Below are 21099 nucleotides of genomic sequence, written 5' to 3'. Positions count from 1 at the left end.
AATCGATTAGCGATGTATTATTATCGTTTATCGTAAGTAACGTTTGATGTTTATAATTGGCAATGTTTACCTACGCGCGTGTTCTTTATTTTTTAAAGTATCGAAAGTATTAGAAATGTATGTAAAAAGGGACGTTGCATTGAGAATTTCGAATGGGTGCCAAAATTGCGGTTACGCCTCTGGTACGAAGATGCCACCGGTATGGCGTCATACTGGTTTCTTAAAATAATAATACATCTTTCTTGCACGGGCACCAAGATTGTATATAATAAGAAACGAGGTATAAATGAAAAAAGGAGAAAAGACCGACAGAAAATAAAAAGAGAAAATTAATAAGCACGCGTTCGACACAAAAGCGAACCGATATATCACATTTAATTTATCGGTATTGTTACAGATACATACATACCTTTACTTTATTGCTAACGCGTACAACGAAAGAATTACGCAGAATTATAAATTTTAGAATACAATGAACGACACTTGTGCAAAGTAAGTTTGAAATAACAGTTTCTAAAATGTAAGCACACGAATGTCTACATCAGAGTTAGACGTTATTCGAATAAACGTTTAAATAAAGATCTTCAAGTTTGCGATTAAACCGGATATGTTTTACCTACGACGAATGTTATTTCGTTCGAATGAATTTCCTTTCGTGTTATGGATAAAGTTATCGGTAAATTTATTCTCGTTTTGTTTAAGTTATTAACGATGAATCATGTTTTATTATCAAAGGAAACAACAGTTGTCCACCGAGTTCTTTATTTTTCAGTCTTACGAACTTACGTAATTTTTCGCAACCTGTAATAAAAACGGTCTTGCATCAGGCTGAGATGAAGGTAAAATGGATTTGTCGTAAATATACAAAGTAATGGACATAAAGTATTACAAGTTGTATTTTCAGAAACTATTTCAGATGGTATAAAAAATGTTGTTCTGGCTTGGTAAAGTACACGAGAGCATTTTCAGCGACGTACCAGGCGTTGCAATCTCACGGGATCGAAGAGGTGACACTCGTAACTTTTTTGAATGGGACGATACACAAATCGTTACATTTCTGGATATCTCGTCTGAAAACAAATAATCGTAAAATACTTTCCGAAAAAAACAGCTTGTAACACTTTATGCAACGAGTTGCATATAAAGTGCATACAATTGACCGAGAAACGAAAGAATAGCTGGTGTAGTGGGTAACTAGTGAAAGAAACGTATCGGAATCAAGCACGGGCTATATTCAACCAAAAATTCACGTTTGGGAAACGATGGAAAATAAAGATTAACAAAAAATATTATTACATTTATCCTAAGAAAAAGAAAGTTGCCGCGAATAACACTAAATAATAAATAACACAAGTCAATGTTGTACAGTATCTTGAGATGCACCTAGATATAAAACTGACATGGAAGCTATACATATAAAAACAAAAAAATAGATTAAATGAAAATAAAACGAAAGAGAATATACTGGTTCATAGACGAATATTCCAAACTAAATCCAAACAATAAATTATTAATTTACAAGACGATAATCAAACCCATATGGACGTATTGCATCAAACTTTGAGAAAGTGCAACAGATAGTTACGTAATAATGATTGAACTGCACCAATTCAAAATGTTGTGTACAATTGTTCATTTGTACAAGAACTTATACGTCCGGGACTTAAAAGTTTGTCTTCTCTTTGTACTGATCTAATTGCGACATAGCCTTATCCGACTTCGTTATCGCGTATAAAGTAATTTACAATCAATCATAATAAATAGTAAAAGAACATAAATAAATAGTTGGACAAATTTATCTTTCTTTTTGATGAAAATCATATTTCCATATTCAGTCTAGTGAACAGTTAAATCGTATTACGCATAATATGTTCACTGAGAATTCGTGTTTATCTTATCGTACAATTTCATTTGCAATGTCTGCCATTTGTATCTTTTAAAAATGTTCAGTTTTAATGAAAGATAAATAAATTACACAATGAAATTAAGTCTTGTAACAAATTTTAACATGGTATACACAGCAATATATCTCGCTGATAACTAACTTGGAAAAAGGTAAAACATGTTTTTTGTAATTTTGAAAGGAGATTCAAATAGCATTATTAGTTTTTTAATATCTTAACAAGTAGAGGTTTTTTCCAAAACATGTTTTAGACAAAAGTGATGTATATTTTTACGTAGAATAGGATTCTTAAATAAAAAATCGATTCATAATTTAAAAAAAACTAGTTGAGTTCAAAATGACCTTGGAAACGCCTATACATGTTCCACCATTTCTTCTTATTAGTTGTTTACGAGATATTTCGTTATACCAACTTAAATGGAATACACTGTATATTTCGTAATTACCAAGGAATATAAATATATCGATTTCCATTGAAGGCAGTGGAAGAAACTGTTCTCGTTTTCAGCAACTGACTATCAATCAGCATTCAACCCCTTTTATGTTATTGTATTCTCTGATGATGGACCACGTACTTTCAATTGCTCCAAAAATCTGACAAACAAAGAAATATTAGTCATTTGAGCTGAAAAATTTGCTCATTTTAGATAATATTTCGTACTTACTACTCATTAGTCTGCATAAAAAAGGAACTTTAATTCTTCGTGAAAGGTACTTTATTACTTATATCTCGATAGTGAAAAACGAAGGACCAATATTCAAGTGAAAACTTTTTTAGAGCAATTTCGAATTCCTCTGTTAAACATTATGTAGCCATAGCTTAGTGTTATTAATAATTACAAAAAAAAAATAAATAATGCCTTATAATAATTTCTTTATAAAATAATATACTGAATTATAGTAAATGATAAAATTTATTATTCTACACGTGCACTGTGCATCAAATAATTGCTGGTTATCCATTAGTTGGGATTCTCATGTGTTTCATAAAATAGCTACACTATACAGAGAGCAAATGTACACGAATTGCGTAAAAAATATTTTCATTGTATTAATCATAACATCCACTTTCGATACGTACCAACAGTAATATCCACACAAGAGAAATGCTGATGTTTTTTGTTAAAAGTAACCACGTAGCCACTTCCCACTTTGTTGCTGTTTCTACCAGGATTGGAATTAATAGCATTACAGTGGTCATGCTTATAGATGCAAAAAGTCCGAGCAAGGGAACCATATTAGGAACTGCGATAGCAAATAATGCTGTGTATCGATATGAAAAAAATAAAAGTAGCAAGTAAAATCTACATTAATTAAGATTATCATAAATCATACGTAGTATTCATATATCATTTTCAGGTGGAATATTTTCAAATAAATAATGAAATGATGAATGTAGACATGTATTTTTACTAAATTTAATTCTTCTTGAAATCATACTGCTACTAATACAAAATTACTTAAGTCAAAACAGTAAGTTTTGAAATAATATCAATTAATATGTATGTACACGAATTATATTTTACCATCTTCATTTCGCTTTATACTTTTCAATACAGTACATTATATATCGTTAAATGAAACTATCACTCATCACACTTACATAATGTCTTTTTTATCATATATTGTAGATTAAATAGATAAGTGCAAAAAAATGAAGTGCGTATTCTACTAAGTATTGTGTAACAAGAATTAGAAATCTATATTAAGAAATTTTATCCAGTAAAAAAGTATTAAAGAAACGTAATGACACTAAATTAAAGATTCTATGAAAATTCCAAAAACCTATTCAAACTGAAGAAGAACAAAGGCAAAAGTTCAGAAACGTAAAAATTATTTTATTAAATATTTGAAATTTATGATTAAATTAGTATCGCTTACTTGTTGCAAATATTCCACTGAAATGAAACATAGGTTTGCTATACCAATTCATCTTATATTTTGATTCGATCATTGGCCATAGAATTGATACTGGTATATAATAAGCAATTCCAAACGAGAATAAAATGGACAAAGAAACGGCGATTTTGACCGATTGCGCGAGTCTGTAATAATAAAAAAAATCAAGTTAATTTCAACTCGAATAATTTTATTCAAAGAATATGTTTTTAGTGACGTAGTCAGAAGAAAGCACAGAAACCATTTTCAAGTTTTAAATATGATCAATTATGAAAATTTGAGTAATATTTAATTGTAAAGAAAATGATTAAAATACAGATTTATCTGTAAAAATCGTTTAATAAAATTCATTATATCATTAACAACGTAACAATCTGCATTTATTTGAAAAAATAATACTAATTTTCAAATGTCATACCATGGTTTTACAAAACTAAACTTAAAGTTCTGAAGGAAGAAGTACTACATACTTAATAATATCCTACCTGCATATATGAAAAGAAAAGGGCATATGCAACTTATAATCGGGTAATACTGTATATAGTTCTAACTGGACCAGCATTGTTCAAACTTATAATCTTTAATAATCATCATTTTGAAAAATTAATTGAAGTAAATGTATCAGGAATTGGTCACTTTGTAGTTCTGAGACACTTTTAGAAATGTTTGCCTTATAGAGTTAAATTGATTAGGTACTCGATTTTTGGGATAATAATGTCGGCCACCAATAAGGCTATCATAGAAGGTAAAATAAATTACTTGAAAATGCGCACGAAGGTTAGTAATAATCACTATGTTCAACGAAAGCCGTTTATGGCTGAATATCTTAACTAAAAGGTGACACTCTCGAGTTTTTTTTTGTTGCTAAAAATAGCTTTCTCCTTGACTGCAGTTTAAAAACTTTTTGTTGGAGCGATGACTATTTAACTTCTTCCGAGTAAAATTTTAAACATTTGTTCCCAAATAAGATCACTGCATTATTTTAAGTCGGAATGTTATTCGATCAGTGATAAAAATACAATTCTATTATATTTAAATTTCCTTTATTACTAGACAGTCTATTTGTGAACATAATATTTGTGGAGACTTGAAATAAAAGTGGTCAAAATTTGGGACAATAAACGTTCGAACTTTGAGTCGTGTATTTCTTTACGTTGTGGTGCAAAAGGGAAATAAAAAAAAAGGGGGTTTAAAAAACGTAATTCAGATTTGTGTGAAGAAAGATAAATTGATATGAGAAGTGTTGAACTTGTAAAAAAACATCAGGCAGTTTAGTTATTATGATTCTAAATAACTAATTATCTCAAGTGTGAACTTTGGCTTTCGTCTTGTAGCTAAATCAAACAAACAATCAAATTGTTCGGAGAAGCCGACGAGATCCCATTATTACATTGTGAAACATTTTAGAATCAATAAATTTAAATGTGTGGTTAAAGACAAAGTGAAATCCATATAAAATCAAGTTGAAAAGCTGTAAGGCCGAACGCAAAACGCATATTACTAATAAGAACATGAAAAACCGTTTAGCTTTTGCTAAAAAATACGTAAACATGGCAAAGTCAATACGAAGAAAAATAATATGGACGGACGACAGCAAATGTTTGAATTGTGACAACTAAAGGAAAGGTATAAAATCTGGAAAAGATCGAATGAAACGTTCGAGAAATCATTTACTGCACAGATCAATTTAATGGTGCATCACTAATAGTATGAGGATGCTTTTCGTAGAACGAAAATGGAATTTTAGTATCTGTAGATGGAATTATGAATGCAGAAAAATATAATGATGTTATAAAGGAAAATTTCGAAAAGGCAGAAGTTAAAATGAATCTTGACCAGGATCGTGCTTTACAACGAGACAATAACCGAAAGTATTTGATTGAAAAAACTAAATAATTTTTTGGAGAAAAAAATTTATGAATTACATTAAATGCTAAGATATAATACCGTTAGAAAAGCGGCAAGACAGAATACATTTTTTTAACAATTTGTACTCAGTATTTCAAATTACAAGTAAAAGTTAGATTGAAAACTTAATAAATAGTATACCATAACGTCTAGAGACAGTAATTACATCAAAAGGTAATACTAAATATTCATTCTTTTATATCACGTGTTTTATACGATAATAAAACACGTACCTTTATCGTTATACAATTGATTATGTTATTTATTAAATGCACATTAACTTGTACAAAAACGTAAGCATGTTTTTCAATTATACACCAAGTAATGTACGTACCATATGGATGTATAATAAATAAAATGTACTGTAGAGATAATGTGCAATGTTTCTTCCATCGACAGCTATTCGTACAAACTTTCATTTGTTCAACGTGAAATATAATTTCACTGTATAATTCAGATTTGAACCTTTATGCAATAAACTACTCATCGAATGTTTATTTTTTATTCGTTATTCGAAATCTCCGTTTAGATAATAATATTGACCATCTCGACTCCAGTCATATGTTAACAATGAAACATTTTCAGCGGCAAGTCTTATTATCTGCAGCGATATTGAATTTTAATCAAGTAATTGTGTTACGCGATACAAGCTAAGTGATAAATCATTTCCAAAACATCCGGCAATCCCCAAAAGTGAAATTGATCGATGTACTTTTAACGACAGATGCTTACAAGTTTTGACTGAAATTGATAATTGCATTCAAAACTATTTAACAGACGCAAGAAGACGACGAATCGAAATTGTTTATCGATACACAACTAAAATAGTTGCAGTTTACGAGAACACTCGATCTCGTGAAGCACAGTTGCATCGAACTTCAACTCAAGATCGTAGTCACTAGATATGTATATACTATACGTCTAATTTCTCGAACTTGTGCTCTAAGAGTACCACTCTTAAGAGGAAAAATTTATCGACTGATAAACATCAGCGTGAAACAATGGATTTTCGAATCGAAGATATCGAAAGTAGAGAATGTTCAATGGAATGTAACGCGTGTACACGTATGTGTATACAAATAACGAAGCGACGCTAGATAAGGAAGTTTGTACGATAAGAAGAACCGTCGAGTAGGTGTAATGATAATTGAATAGATGGGGAGTGAATCAATGTAATTTTTCAAACCGACGAAAGGCAAGAGTAACGTAAATTTAGGATTGGTTCCTGACTATGACTCTTCATTTCGATCAGCCTTAATTACCAGAAGAACGATCGTGAATTATTGCTGTCACCATTGTACTTTCATCGTAAAAATATATCATGGAATTTATTTGGACAAGTGTCCTCGAATTCCGATGCATTTCACAATGCACACAAACGATAATATTTCACCTAACGCAAAATGATGAATATTGGTACAGATATCGTCGAACGTCCTGGTGATCTTTGCACAACTGTTTCTGATATTTCAGCTTTTCTTTTCTTGTCTTGTGGTGTGACTTCATAAATTATTATTATGCAATTCCTAGAAAGCAGGGCGATTTCTTTGCGGCTGTTTTCTATACATTTGAAGCTATTCGTAATGCTCCACTTACGATTCTCTTGTAAATGATAACAGTTCAGTTGATAACGAACTGATTGATATCGTAGTTATCAACTACGTAGAATTTAGTGCCCCAATAAATCAAAATCGAGGATTATAATATTGGAACGATTTTTTTCACTTTCTCGTTGTCAAGTATTTTTCAATACGTGTTTACCAAGAACACGAACAAAGCGAAAAAGAATCTATTTCTAGACTATTGTCGTTGCCGATGGAAGCTTACGGTTATACATAGCACCTACTGTAATTCGTTTTTAAGCTAGTCAGAAAGCAAGTCAGAAATGCAATAGATAACGAGCTCGTTACTAATCGAATTCGTCGTATACGTGATAAGTGCTTAGCTACTTCGTGTAATGGATTATTTCAATCTTGGTAATCCTAATTTCTATCAAAAATAGAAAGATGCGTCTTCGACACACAAAAAAAACGCTAATAAACTGTTTAATCTATCGATAGAAATCGACGTCAACTATACTTTTCAACCTTTTAAATCTATATCTACGATTAAACTCACAAGTGTACGTCAATTTCCACACGATGTACAGTGGCCAATTCTAAAAATCAAGATGAACAAAATACAAAAAAGAAATACTTATTTTCTATTATAGTTTTAGTGGTTTTGAAATGCACATCAACTTTAATGAGTAAGAATTACAATTACAAGAAACAAAATGTAATAACGATTATTTCATTTTCCAATAAATCAATTTATAATTAAGAAACACGTGTATACATACACAGTTGTTTAATCGATGTGAAAAATACTGCTACTATACTGAAAACTAATAATAGCTACTGTAACAGAATCATTATCTAAATTGTTAGGATTTAACAGAGGAGATAGAACTTTTGATAAAATTTTCTTCAGCGATCTTATGTGATTTACTGTCATAATAATTAAGAAGGTGTCCTCATTTACAAGCGGAAAAAGAAAGTATTTTTTATAGAAATTTTTGGAAGAAAACTATACGTATGAACAATTTGAAATTTGAACGTAAAGTTACGGAGTATATTTGAAACATTTTGGTATTTTGTAATGTTCACAATACGAATACAGTCTGTTTGCAAAACTCGCAACGGATGCATAATATTTATCAAATGTTCATCAATATATTGTTTCTATGTCGATATTCAATGTTTCTACCAGTATCAGTTTAGTTCCAGTTTCAAAGTTTTATCAACGATCATTGCATCATTACGTAAACTTTTCCAAATTTCTTCGCAACAGAAGGCTTACCATTATCTATGTCAAATAAATAAAATTGATTGCAGCTTATGTTGTAATTAATAAACACACGCTTTGTCATCATCGCAAGATTTATTAACGATTTTGACCACAGATAGATATCTTCTACAGATAAAATAATTTGTATTGATAAACCATATAATTCTCAAATATTACAAAAAAAATGTACAATATTTGGAATTCTAGATCAAAACAAATAATATGTGTCAAAATGTTCCTACAACAGATATTTCAAATTTTAGAGTGTAGTGATTAAAAAATTCACTAGGCTCGACGAATTTTGAAAATAGATGAGGAGATGACAATATAGGCTAGTATGGCTAATTCGGTACCCCATGGGGTAGTTCAAGCAAGGGGAATTAGACCACAGTGAACAAAGATGGTGGAGAACCGCAGGAGTGGAACCACATAGTCGAGGAGCGACCATCAGCTCATAAAAATTGAAGCAATTGAAATGTTTGTTTATACCGAAGCATTCAATGAATAAAATGAAAATATCATATCGTTCATATTTACGTATCGTGGTCCAGAGTTGGACAAAACTCTGTCCATATCTAAGTAAAGAATTCTATAAACAAACAAAAGATAACAAATGTTTTATCCATAATGCGAGATAAATAATATTACAGGGTTATCTTTATTCGACAAATAACGGATAAAAATCTTTTTATCTTAAGTGATGTGATTGAAGAAAATAAAGAGTGCTGATACATTGGATAACATATTTCTTTCCTTCGAAATAATCTTCTACTAACTTGACACATTTTTTACAACGTTCGTTTCAGTGATTTTGAAAGTTGTGAAGAAAGCAACCAATTTATTAACATCAAAAGTTTGGACCGGAAGTGGGCAAACATGTTTTGAATATTTCAAGTTAAAAACTTTATTAAACTTTCAAGCATCACTTCCTTAAGCGTAGCTTTCGATCGTGATTTATCAAGGTCTCATAAATTTATCAATTCTTTGGATTTCGATCTAAAATTTTAATGAATCGTTCTTATGATTATAAATAAGAAGATATCAATTATCCAGTCGCATGAAGCGTAAAACCTCCCTTAAACGGTCTCTCCAAGAACTTTCTGAGATATAAATTATTAATTTTGTTGGAGTGCAATATACACTTGCACCTGTTTCTTGAACGAATCTACACATAAATCGATCCTCTTCAGTTCTATATATAAAAGGTATTAAGTTGAAATCAATTTCAATTAAAATATGTTCAAACGCTTTACCGTTCTTTCTATCTTTGTCCAGAAAAGATCAAGAGCTTGTCCTAACTTTTAATATTACTCTGTATGTACGGTGTATTAAAAAGATGGAACAAACAGAAACATGCAAATTTCTCGTGCTAACAGAAATCGAAAAGTCCCTTACCGTTCTGCAATCTGAGGCTTCCTTTTCGAGATGTAAGCAGTGAAAGTTCTTACGCATGTAAACGTCATGGACACATGTTTCTCGTATCTGGGGGCGTGCGTGTACAGAAGCTCTAGTTGATCACAGTTAACTATGATATCGGTCACATCGGTAAATTTTATTTACTTGGAGAATAAAGCTCTAAATTGCAAAATTATAAAGGAGATCTCGATTCTTCTTTATGCGAGGAATTTGCATGTTTCAGTTTGTCCCATGTCTTCGAAACACTCTGTATATACATATATCTCGAAAAATTATGCTCGAGGCATCTTTTAGTCTCGATCTTCCTTGCTGCCGATTTATTAGAAATCAATACTCAGCACTTAGCACCAATTACTATTAGTCTTTATACCGTGGTGTAGTTCTGTGTTGTGTAAGAAATTCTTACCGAATACTACACAGGATGTTTAAAATTGTACCAAACTTCAGAGACATGTGATACGTATAAAAAAATTTGTTAACATTTCATCGTGGACTCATTTTTGTGGCAATGGATTGTCAAATTCTGATCAATAATTCTATTATTGATTAGGTATTACAACTTAATACCTATGGTTTACTTAAAATTACTAAACTTACTGTTTCACACACATGTTTACTATTTACAATTACTGTTAGCACGTTAGAAATGTTTGGTTCTTGAAATATATATTCAATCTATTTATTACTTTTGAAGCTCGAAGGAGAACCGTGGTAAAGAATCCTCAGAAATTGATTCATTACCATGATTTTTTTTTGGACTACGAAAAGGTCTCACAATGTTTTTGTTTCGAAAAATGGCCTCTAAGACTATTTGTGTCCAAGAAGTCTGACTTAAATAAAGAAATTCGAAGTTTTTTGAATAATGCACAAATCTAACGATAGAGTTCTATTAATAATATCATACTTTGTATTAAAATTTGAAAATCACAATTTTCCAAGTTCCGTACTTGTTGCATTTAAAACGTTTTGGAAATGAGCTTATCGATTAAAGAAATTTTTCTAGAAACTACCGTTTAGTTTGTACTTTTGGTCATTCAAGACTATCTTGAAGGGATGATCAAGCCTTCTGATAGTTTTAAATTACGATTTTAGATTCAGAATCGCCTCAACCTTTAGCACTGTACAAACATTGTACTTTGAACTTTTAAATTCTCTTTCTTATCATTCGAACGTATTGTACTTTAACCTGCTTTATGACTAAGTGGATTGACTTTTCAATTCCACCAGTGAACTGCGTTTTTTTTATAGGTTCGTGACTTAGGAGATGTGGACGAGGAAGGAGTATAAACTTAACAAAGTCCAATAAACGATATTCTTCATAAATTTCACTTAATCGTTTGCGTTACAAAGTATATAATAAAACAATTCAATAGCCTTCTTTTATTTTTTTATACTTTGAACTACGAATTTTATTACGCAGAATCCAGGAATTTTGTAATTTATCAAATTTTATATCAAACTGGAGTTTATTTTTTATTTTTACAAACGACTGCTCCTTTAACGAGGTTTAGTATAGAACGTCGAAAAGTAACGTTTCACGAATTTATTTCTCGAACCCTGTTAATAATAATTGTTTCGAGTTTTACATATTTATTCACAAATATTTCAAGAATCGAGGGACTTTGATGAAAAAATAATGCGTTCTAACCGAGAAAATTAGACAACTATAAAATTTGTATTGATAAAAAAATGCAAGAGGAGAGAGAGGTACGAAAATATTTTAACGATCTTTTAAAAGGAGAACACAAGGTTTTCTTTGGTTCGCTAGTTAAGTTTCATATATCGGTTCACCTGCAGTTGCAAAAATTCAATTATCTCGAATATGCTTGACACGTAAGGAAATTCCTCTTAGATTGTCTGTCACTGTCAGTTACATTACTATGTTAGATGCTTTACACAAGTAGAGACAATATTTGTCATAGCATGGAATCTTGTCTGGATAATAATGTTTACCAAATTCCAGTGTTGTATCAACAACTGTACATACCACACATCCTTCCGAACAATTTATTAACTTAATTCATGAATTATCAACTACATCGTTAGTGGATACAACATTATTTATTATTCATCAATTCTAAAAGATTCTTAGCCAACTCTTGAAGTAATCCCATAATTTAATCTCTACCAGCTTTAAATCGTTTTTTAACACGCACATCGGTCTTATTATAATGAATTTGATTAAATTAATAAGCATATGCGTTTGTGAGTTTTAAAGGTAATCGTTATTAGCAATACAAAGGATCTTGAAAGTTATCTTCTTTGAAGTTATCTTGAAAATCGATTAGTACATACATTTCGTTCAATTAACGCTACCACAATATTTTACGACTGCGGATTTTCCGTATCACGAACGATTAAAGCAACTTTCAGTGTTACGTTTTCACATTACGTAAAAGTAAACATTGCCTCGTTTACTATCGTTAACATGGTACACTTTGTTTGTGCCATAGTGTAAGAAAAAATTAACGCAACATGTACACTTATTGGTCATTGAGATAGAGTAATATGTGCATAATATTTTCCAGCATCCTGTTGAACCAAAGTTGTCCGAAAATCAACACCTTACTTTTACACTTTTATACTTTTCACATTTGCTTTTCCAATTAAATACAGCACTTCCTTGCCCAAGATCATCCGAAGGTCACATATAATACTTATATAAATAAATTTATCATTTCGTCGACCACAAAAACATAGTAATAAATGTCTGTGGTTCCATAAAAAAAAAAACGATCGAAGATTCTTTAAAAGAATATTTTCCTTATCGATTGAAAGTTTCGATAGCGACATATCTTCGTCGTCACCTCGACGATTTGTTCAAATTTAACTACGTTGCACCAGTCAAAAGTCACGGTATACGAATACACACGCGACTCTCCCTAGAACAGTAGTTATTCTTTTTGCAAATAGATTTTGCTAGTTACGGAGCATCTTATGTAACGTAAACGATGCAAGTAGGTAGTAGCGGGAATATCGAATGAAATAAAATCGACTCACGGTTCCTCGATTGGCAGATTCTTGATTATCGTGTCACAGGTACGGTTCGTGTACTTGTTGTAACCGAGGAAGCCAAATACCGTGTACATCAAGGTATTGAGCAACATGCTGAACGTTATCAGCCTTGGCAGGTGGAGCGGGTTCTTCATCGTGTTCTCCAACGGCATGCACATGGTCACGTTATGTAGAGCGTACAGCATCAAGGTGCAATACATTGGCGCCGGTAGCACGTGCGTGAATGCCTGCAGCCTTCCAGGATCGGGAAAATCATTCAACAGATAATAAAGGGTGACGCAAATGCCAACGAACATGAACAGGAAACCGATTATGGAAAAAGGTGTCAGGTACATCAGGTTCGGCACGTAGCCAAGCCCGTAGACAAAGGGGAACATGGCCAGTATGTAGATACGCGCGTCAATTTTGAAGCCGGAAAAGAACTCGATCACCTGAAAGACAAGCCCGTTAATGCGCATCGTACCAGGTAAAGATACAAGTTTCACGGAGAATCTAAAAATATCTGATCCGCGCGCAAAATACACAACTCTTAAAGATGAGAACGAGATAATCGTATACGTACTCTTGTACGTTACATTCTTGAATAATGTGACAAAAACAATAGGTACTCCGCTCGACGTGTACATACCTAGTCGTACAGTAGGTTGTATTAGAAATATACGTTATTGCAGAAACAGTGGTATTATTCATAATAGCCATCTTTTGTAACGATACAGGCTCGAAAATAATGAGATATACGTTACATTCTCGAATAATGTGACAAAAACAATAGGTACTTCGCTCAACATGTATCTAGTCGTACAGTAGGTTGTATTACAAATGTACGTTATTGCAGAAACAGTGGTATTATTCATAATAGTCATCTTTTGTAACGATACAGGCTTGAAAATAACGAGATCAGTACGATTGTCGCGTCTGTGCGAATTCTGAACCAACTTGGACTACGATTTATAATCGTTTGTAAGTGGTACATTGCACCTATGCAATTTTCAATTTAAGCGCCCTCTTGTAACTTGTGTTACAAATTAAGGGATAAATGACACTCGAATTTTTTAATTAAAAATATATATATTGAATGAGATGTAATAAAATTTTTCTAGGTAACGATATTACTGCTAGAAATTGGTAGAAAGCGTAGGCACAATGTTCACTTTCTTTGCTTTTAAACTAGAAAGTTTAATAATCATTTTATCAGTCCCTACTTTACCAGTTTGAACGGAAAGCTACACTTACATATGATAATCGTAACTTTTTCATTCATTTTAAACACTTTCCTTTTCCTCTTTATTGTTGAAGCGCCCCTAATAAAAGAATCATGATTAATCTTCCAAGAGCAAAGGTCTTTCAGCAAAAGACTGCACCTCTGGTGACAAAATTCTTCAGAGAAATTTGGATAACTCGAAAATCTGTATCATCGAAATGGTAGCCATTTCGAATAATACCATTATTTTTTTTTTTATATAAACTTAGAAATTAAATTCTATTGGGTTGTTCGGAAAATCATTTCGCTTTTTTTTGGTGAAAATGAAACACAATTTTTTTAAGAGTGTATAAACGTTTTATTAAATTATATATTCTCCATTTTGGAAAATGAAATGACTTTCCGAATAACCCAATATTTGGTTAAAGATGATAATCTTTCCTATTCCTTTTCCACATAAACTAATATACTTTTAAGACAGTTTGTGCCTGAATTAGACACATCAAATACAGGAAACTGTTACGCTATGTACCTCACAGACAACTGATCGCGAAACTGGTTCGCCTCGATTCAATTATTCGGGGAAGGTAGCGATTATTTTCAAACATTGACCTTTTTTATTTCAGAGTGAGACCAAAGCTTGCATGTACACCGACAATGAGAGCGTAAGAGACGGAGCAACAACGAGTTGAGTCACTGCCTCTCTGCGATCGGCGGTCGACGACCGAGAGCAATGATACACGTACCCAGAATAAATAATCCATTGATGAACATTTAAATTTGTATATTTTTCAGTATATCTTTGTAAGAATATCGTTTCCAAATTGGTGAGATTTTTCCGATGAAAATTAGTCTAAATACGACTTCATCCTGACTACCTTTAATTATACGAATTTGAAAGCTCTTTAAAAATTGAAAATTACATAATCGAAAATAGTACCGTGAAGATGGTAACGGCTACGTTTTAAAATAATTCAAATAACATTTTTTAAAGTGGCACAGTTGAGAGTCACAGTATAGCTTTATTTTTAAACGACAATTTTTATATATGTGTTAACTGAAGGATGTGACTCGTTTCATGGAATACGTAAATTTTCATGGTTACAACTGTTGTCAGAGTGTGGAAGAACTATACAATGACTTATGACAAGTATTAAATATTGAACGATTGCAAAAATCGTATATATTATACTTTGACACAAAGCTTCATATACGGTTATACCTGCAGTATTCTCCGGATAATTGAAACGATTCTTCTCCGGATAACTGAAAGGAAATCATACCCGCCACTGTTTATGTTTATTCAGCACAAGAAACTCGAGCGACGAACGGTTCCAAGTGAATTTCTTTTTCAGGAAAATTCAACTTATTCTTATTAATTTACATACGACCTACATTTCAAGAAACAACGTTCAAAAATTTTAAGCGCGACGCATATTTGAATTATTAATACAATTTTACAAAGGGATCTCTCGTATGTTATTTTTAAGGGTTCAAACTATTATTCTGTACACAGAAGAATATAAATTTCTTTTCACCGCAAAGGTAATGTAACCCTTTGAATCCTTCAATGAATTTCTTTCCAGTCATGCCTTAAGCAATAAATTCAATTTTCTTTCCAAGCTGAAAACATCTTAACTTATAACGAAAGGATGAAAATCATTAATTGAGAAAATTCTACTCGGTTGGTCATCGCTCGTTTGGTCAGTAAGCATTGAAAATCGATCTCGCGACCTCAGCCTGAATCCATCAATGGGAAAAGACATTATACAGCTTGTTTCTCACTTGCTGGAAGGAGGTGGACACGTAAAGTATATATATCACGGCAGCCTGGAAGTGCACGATGCAGACGAAAATGTTGGTAAAAATGCCGAAGATTTTCCCATACTTTCGAATCCATCGGGGACCACTCTGAAATGAGACCTCCGCCGTTTGGGCGAAATCCAACATCGGTATGCGATTGCGCCTGCATAACACCTGAGCGCATCGCACCTGCATTCAGAGAACTCGTTTTCAGACGCGATTCCACATGATCTTACGGCACCGCGATTTCTTCTACGATTAACACTCTGTAAATGCTTCTCATACTTGAAAAGGAAAAGGATTTCAACATAGAAATTCGTTATAACATTTTCTACGCTTTTGTCGTCTTTGCAACACCACGAACATTTCCTTTTCACGTAACATTTTTGTACATTTCTGCTCGTTTGTCGCTGTAATTTCAATTTTTGTAAGCATCCAACGACTTATTTTATAGAGAGAAGAAAGTACGTATTTTGGTAACGAGAACGTATCGGTTTTAATGGTGTTCCCTCGTTTTCACAATACTGTTTCAAAACGGTTCATTTGTCTCGCGGGAACGCAGGAATTTTTCATTTCGATTTAAGACGATACTTGAGGATTATAAATGTTAACATACGGGATGATAAATGCAACTTCGCGAGGCTAGGTCTTCCTTAGAATTAATGACAGTAGCAGAAAATGGTAGAGAAAAAAGTTGAATTATTTCATTGTGCTCAATTTCTTACGGTATTACGTTTTTCACAAGTTTAACGATACCTTTGCAAAGTGGTTAGTGCACTTTTTCGAATGGAATTATGTGTCTCTTTTATATAAATTAATTCTCACCTTATATTGCGTATAAAAATGGGTAGAACGCTTAAAAAATGTATACTTCGTACACATCCTTCATTCACGAAGATATTTAAACGTCACCTATAAATACTTGTCGGTCACTTTACGATATACATAATGAATATTTTGATTCAATTATAAATTGTGACTGTTCATATTTCAGAAACGACACTTCGGATTGTGAAATGGTGAAGGACATTTATTTGTGGAATTAATTCTGAGAATTGAATAATTATATATAATGTTATCGAAATTACGGAAATATTGTTGATACATTTACTGCTTCAAACATTGCAAAACGATTAAGTACTTTTTATATATTTTTGTTTCATCAATCAGTACATGTAACTTTGTTCCAGTTCTTTCATCACGAAAGAAAAAGTTTAAATCAAAATTCTTGTCTCGTATATATTCGTTTAAATTTTCGTATTTTATAATATCCTTAAGCTCCTCGAATGCATAATTTGCCACTGAATTTAATATTGCTAAACGAGAGAAATAATTCTGTCAAACAGGTCTTCCACGATTCCACTTCCTCGTTCGATTATACAGTGCCTTACGCAATCATTTTACTCGACAGTTACAAAAGACGCTACTTTCTTTCTCTCTATTACTTTTACCGATTAATTCTGAATTACCCACCAATACCACAACTGTATGAGTGCACAACAATCCTATAATAATGCTACAGGTTATTGACATCACATAGCCTGTTCTTTTGAATGCGTTTGGCAAGAAAAGTATCCCGGTCCCGATCGAGGCTTTCAGTAGATGCATCATCACAGCGAAGTCCCTGAAACAGATTTTATAATACAATTGGAAGCACGACACACAGTCTTTACGTACGTATTAAATAAGATAATATCATTATTACCTGTTTACGTATTTTTAGAGAAAATTGAATTAAAGAGGTTTTCTAAATGAAAATACGAAATTTATACCGACATAACACAGTTAAGTAAAATGTATTATTCCACTACATAGAAATATCTAATGAATCTTTCTTCCAATAGTGCAATAAAGAGCTCTATTTAAAATTTCCACCCCGACGCCCCATGAATGTGCTTCCAACTTTGCACATTTGTAGATCTATGTGATCGTCATCGATTCCCGTCGAAAATTTTTCCCTAAGTCTATAGGGAACTTTTATATAAATTAAATTTAATAAAATTAGATTGAATCAAATTATTTTTGAAAGAATTAATGACTTTTTATATCTTACTGACAAAAAAAGTAAGTAATACATACGAATATGTCTATTCTAACGTCACATGTGTACAATATTTTTTTGCAATATACTGAATAAAATTGAGATTCTGAAAGATCTGACCAAAGCTGAAACGAAAATTGTGCTATTTCTATTTTCAAAAAAGCTTACAATTTTTCTAAAAAATTCATCAATTCGTATACTACCACCTGACAGCTTCATTGGACGCAACCACAATTCTCACTGCAGTCAGATCTCATTGTAAGTCACAGCAGAATACAATGATTCTTCGTTTCTCGTTGAAGAAGTATGTCGAAATACCGACTCGTAGTTATAGAAAAAGAACAATACAAATACAGATGGATTCTCTTACGAAGTCAACGGTCCATCGGGACGATGCGCGACAGGATCGTATTCCTCTTCCTCGTTTTCATCCCTAATCGCGTGTTCCGCGTGTTTCCCATCGGTGAAGCTATCATCGGGAAAGAACGCAGAGGCGAATAAATAACGTTACGAAACGGGTCTCGCCGAGCCTCACTTGTCGGCCATATCACGAGTTCCTCGGAACTCGACAAGGTCCTTCCCCTCCTTTTTCCTTCAATGAAATATCCGGAAGTTTCGTTCTTAGACTTCCAACGATGTCCGACAGGTGAAGGCAACTGAATCTTAATCGACAACCTCGTGCACTGCTGTACAATAACCGAGTTCCGTAGTTTGACCTGAACGATTCCAGCTGCACCAAACGATACCGTTCATAGTATCGCAATTTGTGAACTTATCGAGACACCTGCACGAAGTAATTAATTTATACGCTAATCGTTGAAATTTTACACGATCGAAATACATTCGTACCGTGGAAGAAACAACTTATTCATTGAACTTTTCCAGAAATTATTTACCGGTCAACGGGATCGTGCTTAGGTATCTTTGACACTCGAGATAACAGTACTCTTCAGATAGATGCGCATATACGAGAGTTTTGCATTACTGTCGCGAACGGATTTTTATCTCGGATTTTTGAAGGAAAAATTACTTCCGAGAATTGTGTCGATAGTAAATTAATTAATTTCGTTTATTTATTTTTAAGAATGTCGACAGTTTCGTAATATGGCGCCCAGGGACACTACTTTATCATGATCCTATTTGTCCTATCTTAAAAAAAAATAATTAAGGGAAATATAATTTATATTTCGTGTAAATGTATGTTATAAATTTCCGTACTACAGTCTATGTAACATCCACATTCTTATTACATTATGATCGCACAATACTTTAATCACCACAAAGAACTACCACGTGCATCATATCGAAACGATGTTTTGTGAAATAACAATTTTCATTGTCTCGTGTTAATTGTCATGCATTTCGCATTAATTTTATTATTCAATTGTCTTTATTTACAATTTTATTATATTCTTGTTCATGATTACTTAATTAAAATATGTTATATATTCTCTAGACTCCTGAAGAGGTCCTAATATTGAGATGAAACGTTAAGTTGTATTTATTTATGACCAATAAATAATTGCTTGAAGAGCCCAATAAGTAAGTTGTTTCTTTTGTCATTCTACTGCTTACTGGAGAAAATAAAAATTGTTTATCGCTTGAAAAAATGTTGTCATACCATAAAAATTATAAGGACTTTAGACGATCTTATTAAAAGAAGCATTCAGTGTTGAGAAAAGGAAGCCACAACGATAGCTTCTTTCATTAATATCTATTTTACCGCAAATTGAATGTAAATTTCTATATTGAATTTAACGTAATCTACCCTTTATAAGCGTGTTTTACAATTGACACTTTATGATTACTATGTCCTTCGTAGCTCTGGCATGTATAAATATTGAAACAATTTTCTTGTCAGCTGCACTGTTCTGTTTCAACTTGTAGACAATCCCAATTACGTTTTAATTTATTTTCGTTTTTATGATTTTTTATATTGCGCAACGTTATTCATGCACAGTTGATTTCAGCAGGCATTACCACTGAGTTGGTGAGTTGGTGGTTGGTAAACCATTTTTAATTACTTTTATTTTTATTTTTTTTATCACTTTTAATATATATAAAATTGAGTACTTTTAAATTTTCATTTCATTTCATTTTTATTAGAAAATTCTCACTAATCCATTGATAATGCTCTCAATGATTGCACGATAATACTCGCATTTTCTCGCATAAATTTATAATAAATGATACACAAAATTTTATATTGCATTAGTGGTTGCCACAACGATAGCTATGCAATATCGCTTTGAAATTTCAGACACTCGCTTCATTTTACCGTGTGTCGTTAACTCTCGTTGTTATTCACCATCCCCACAATATTGAGTCGTTTGCATAAATCATCGCTTCTCAGTATTAATTTTATTCGGATTTCAAATACACAATATGGTAATAATCTATATACAAGTAAATCACAAATATACATAATGTTCAATAGATTTGTATACAAACTTTGCTAGCATATATTCTCTGGCTGAAGCAAAAATGCAAACATGCTTCGACATAATCCGAATAAATTTCTTCTATTTGCAAATGACGAAACAATTTTTAGATAACGCGAATACATATTTATTTATTACGTAAACGATGACTTTCTTCAAAGTTTGTTTGAAATACTCTTTAATTGAAATATTGAAGTCATTTCGGTTATTCAAATGACCAAATTATTCAATAAAATACCGAAATGCTATTTCAAATAATTTAAAAATGCTTTGGTTGTAGTAATTGAAATTATACATATTTTGCTAGTACGATATTACTTTAAATAGTTATTTCTTATTTTTTAGTTAAAATGAAATTTTCCCAAGTCTGCTAATACAAAAATTGGTTGCACTCTTTTTGGATACTCATTTTGATACAACATTTTACTTCGTTTTTTATTTTGATTATATTCATAATAAATACATACGATATCAGTCTTTTCAGATACGACTGAATTTGTCTTGTGATATTAGTAATAACAGAAGTGAACACTCTGACACTTAATAACAACACAAATACCAATCACACATATCGATTATAAATACCGGTAAATAAAATGGTGGAAAATATTCCTTTCATTTCTGACCTTGTTTGACCCTGAAG

General features: G+C 32.1%; 1 protein-coding gene across 1 annotated transcript; it reads right to left on the bottom strand.

Annotated features, from left to right (window-relative positions):
* Positions 1-12951: 12951 nt before the first annotated feature.
* On the bottom strand, positions 12952-18561 carry LOC143149640 (proton-coupled amino acid transporter-like protein pathetic). The gene is made up of 5 exons (XM_076317210.1): positions 18551-18561; positions 18386-18484; positions 17426-17598; positions 16060-16163; positions 12952-13401 (listed from the first exon to the last, which is right to left on the bottom strand). Exons 1-5 carry the CDS (start codon positions 18559-18561, stop codon positions 12952-12954), a joined length of 837 nt encoding a protein of 278 aa, XP_076173325.1.
* Between the last annotated feature and the right edge of the window lie 2538 nt (positions 18562-21099).

This window comes from Ptiloglossa arizonensis, chromosome 7 (assembly GCF_051014685.1).
Source record: "Ptiloglossa arizonensis isolate GNS036 chromosome 7, iyPtiAriz1_principal, whole genome shotgun sequence".
Lineage (NCBI taxonomy): Eukaryota > Metazoa > Arthropoda > Insecta > Hymenoptera > Colletidae > Ptiloglossa > Ptiloglossa arizonensis.
The sequence above is the reverse complement of the archived record's forward strand: the minus strand, read 5'-3'. Positions and strand labels throughout refer to the sequence as shown.

Excerpts from the sequence above, each read along its gene's own strand:
- LOC143149640 (XM_076317210.1), bottom strand. Across the intron at positions 17,599-18,385 it reads CCCGATGGACCGTTGACTTC|GGACTTCGCTGTGATGATGC; the intron begins GTAAGAGAATCC and ends AATCTGTTTCAG. Across the intron at positions 16,164-17,425 it reads GGGTAATTCAGAATTAATCG|GTGCGATGCGCTCAGGTGTT; the intron begins GTAAAAGTAATA and ends CTCTGAATGCAG.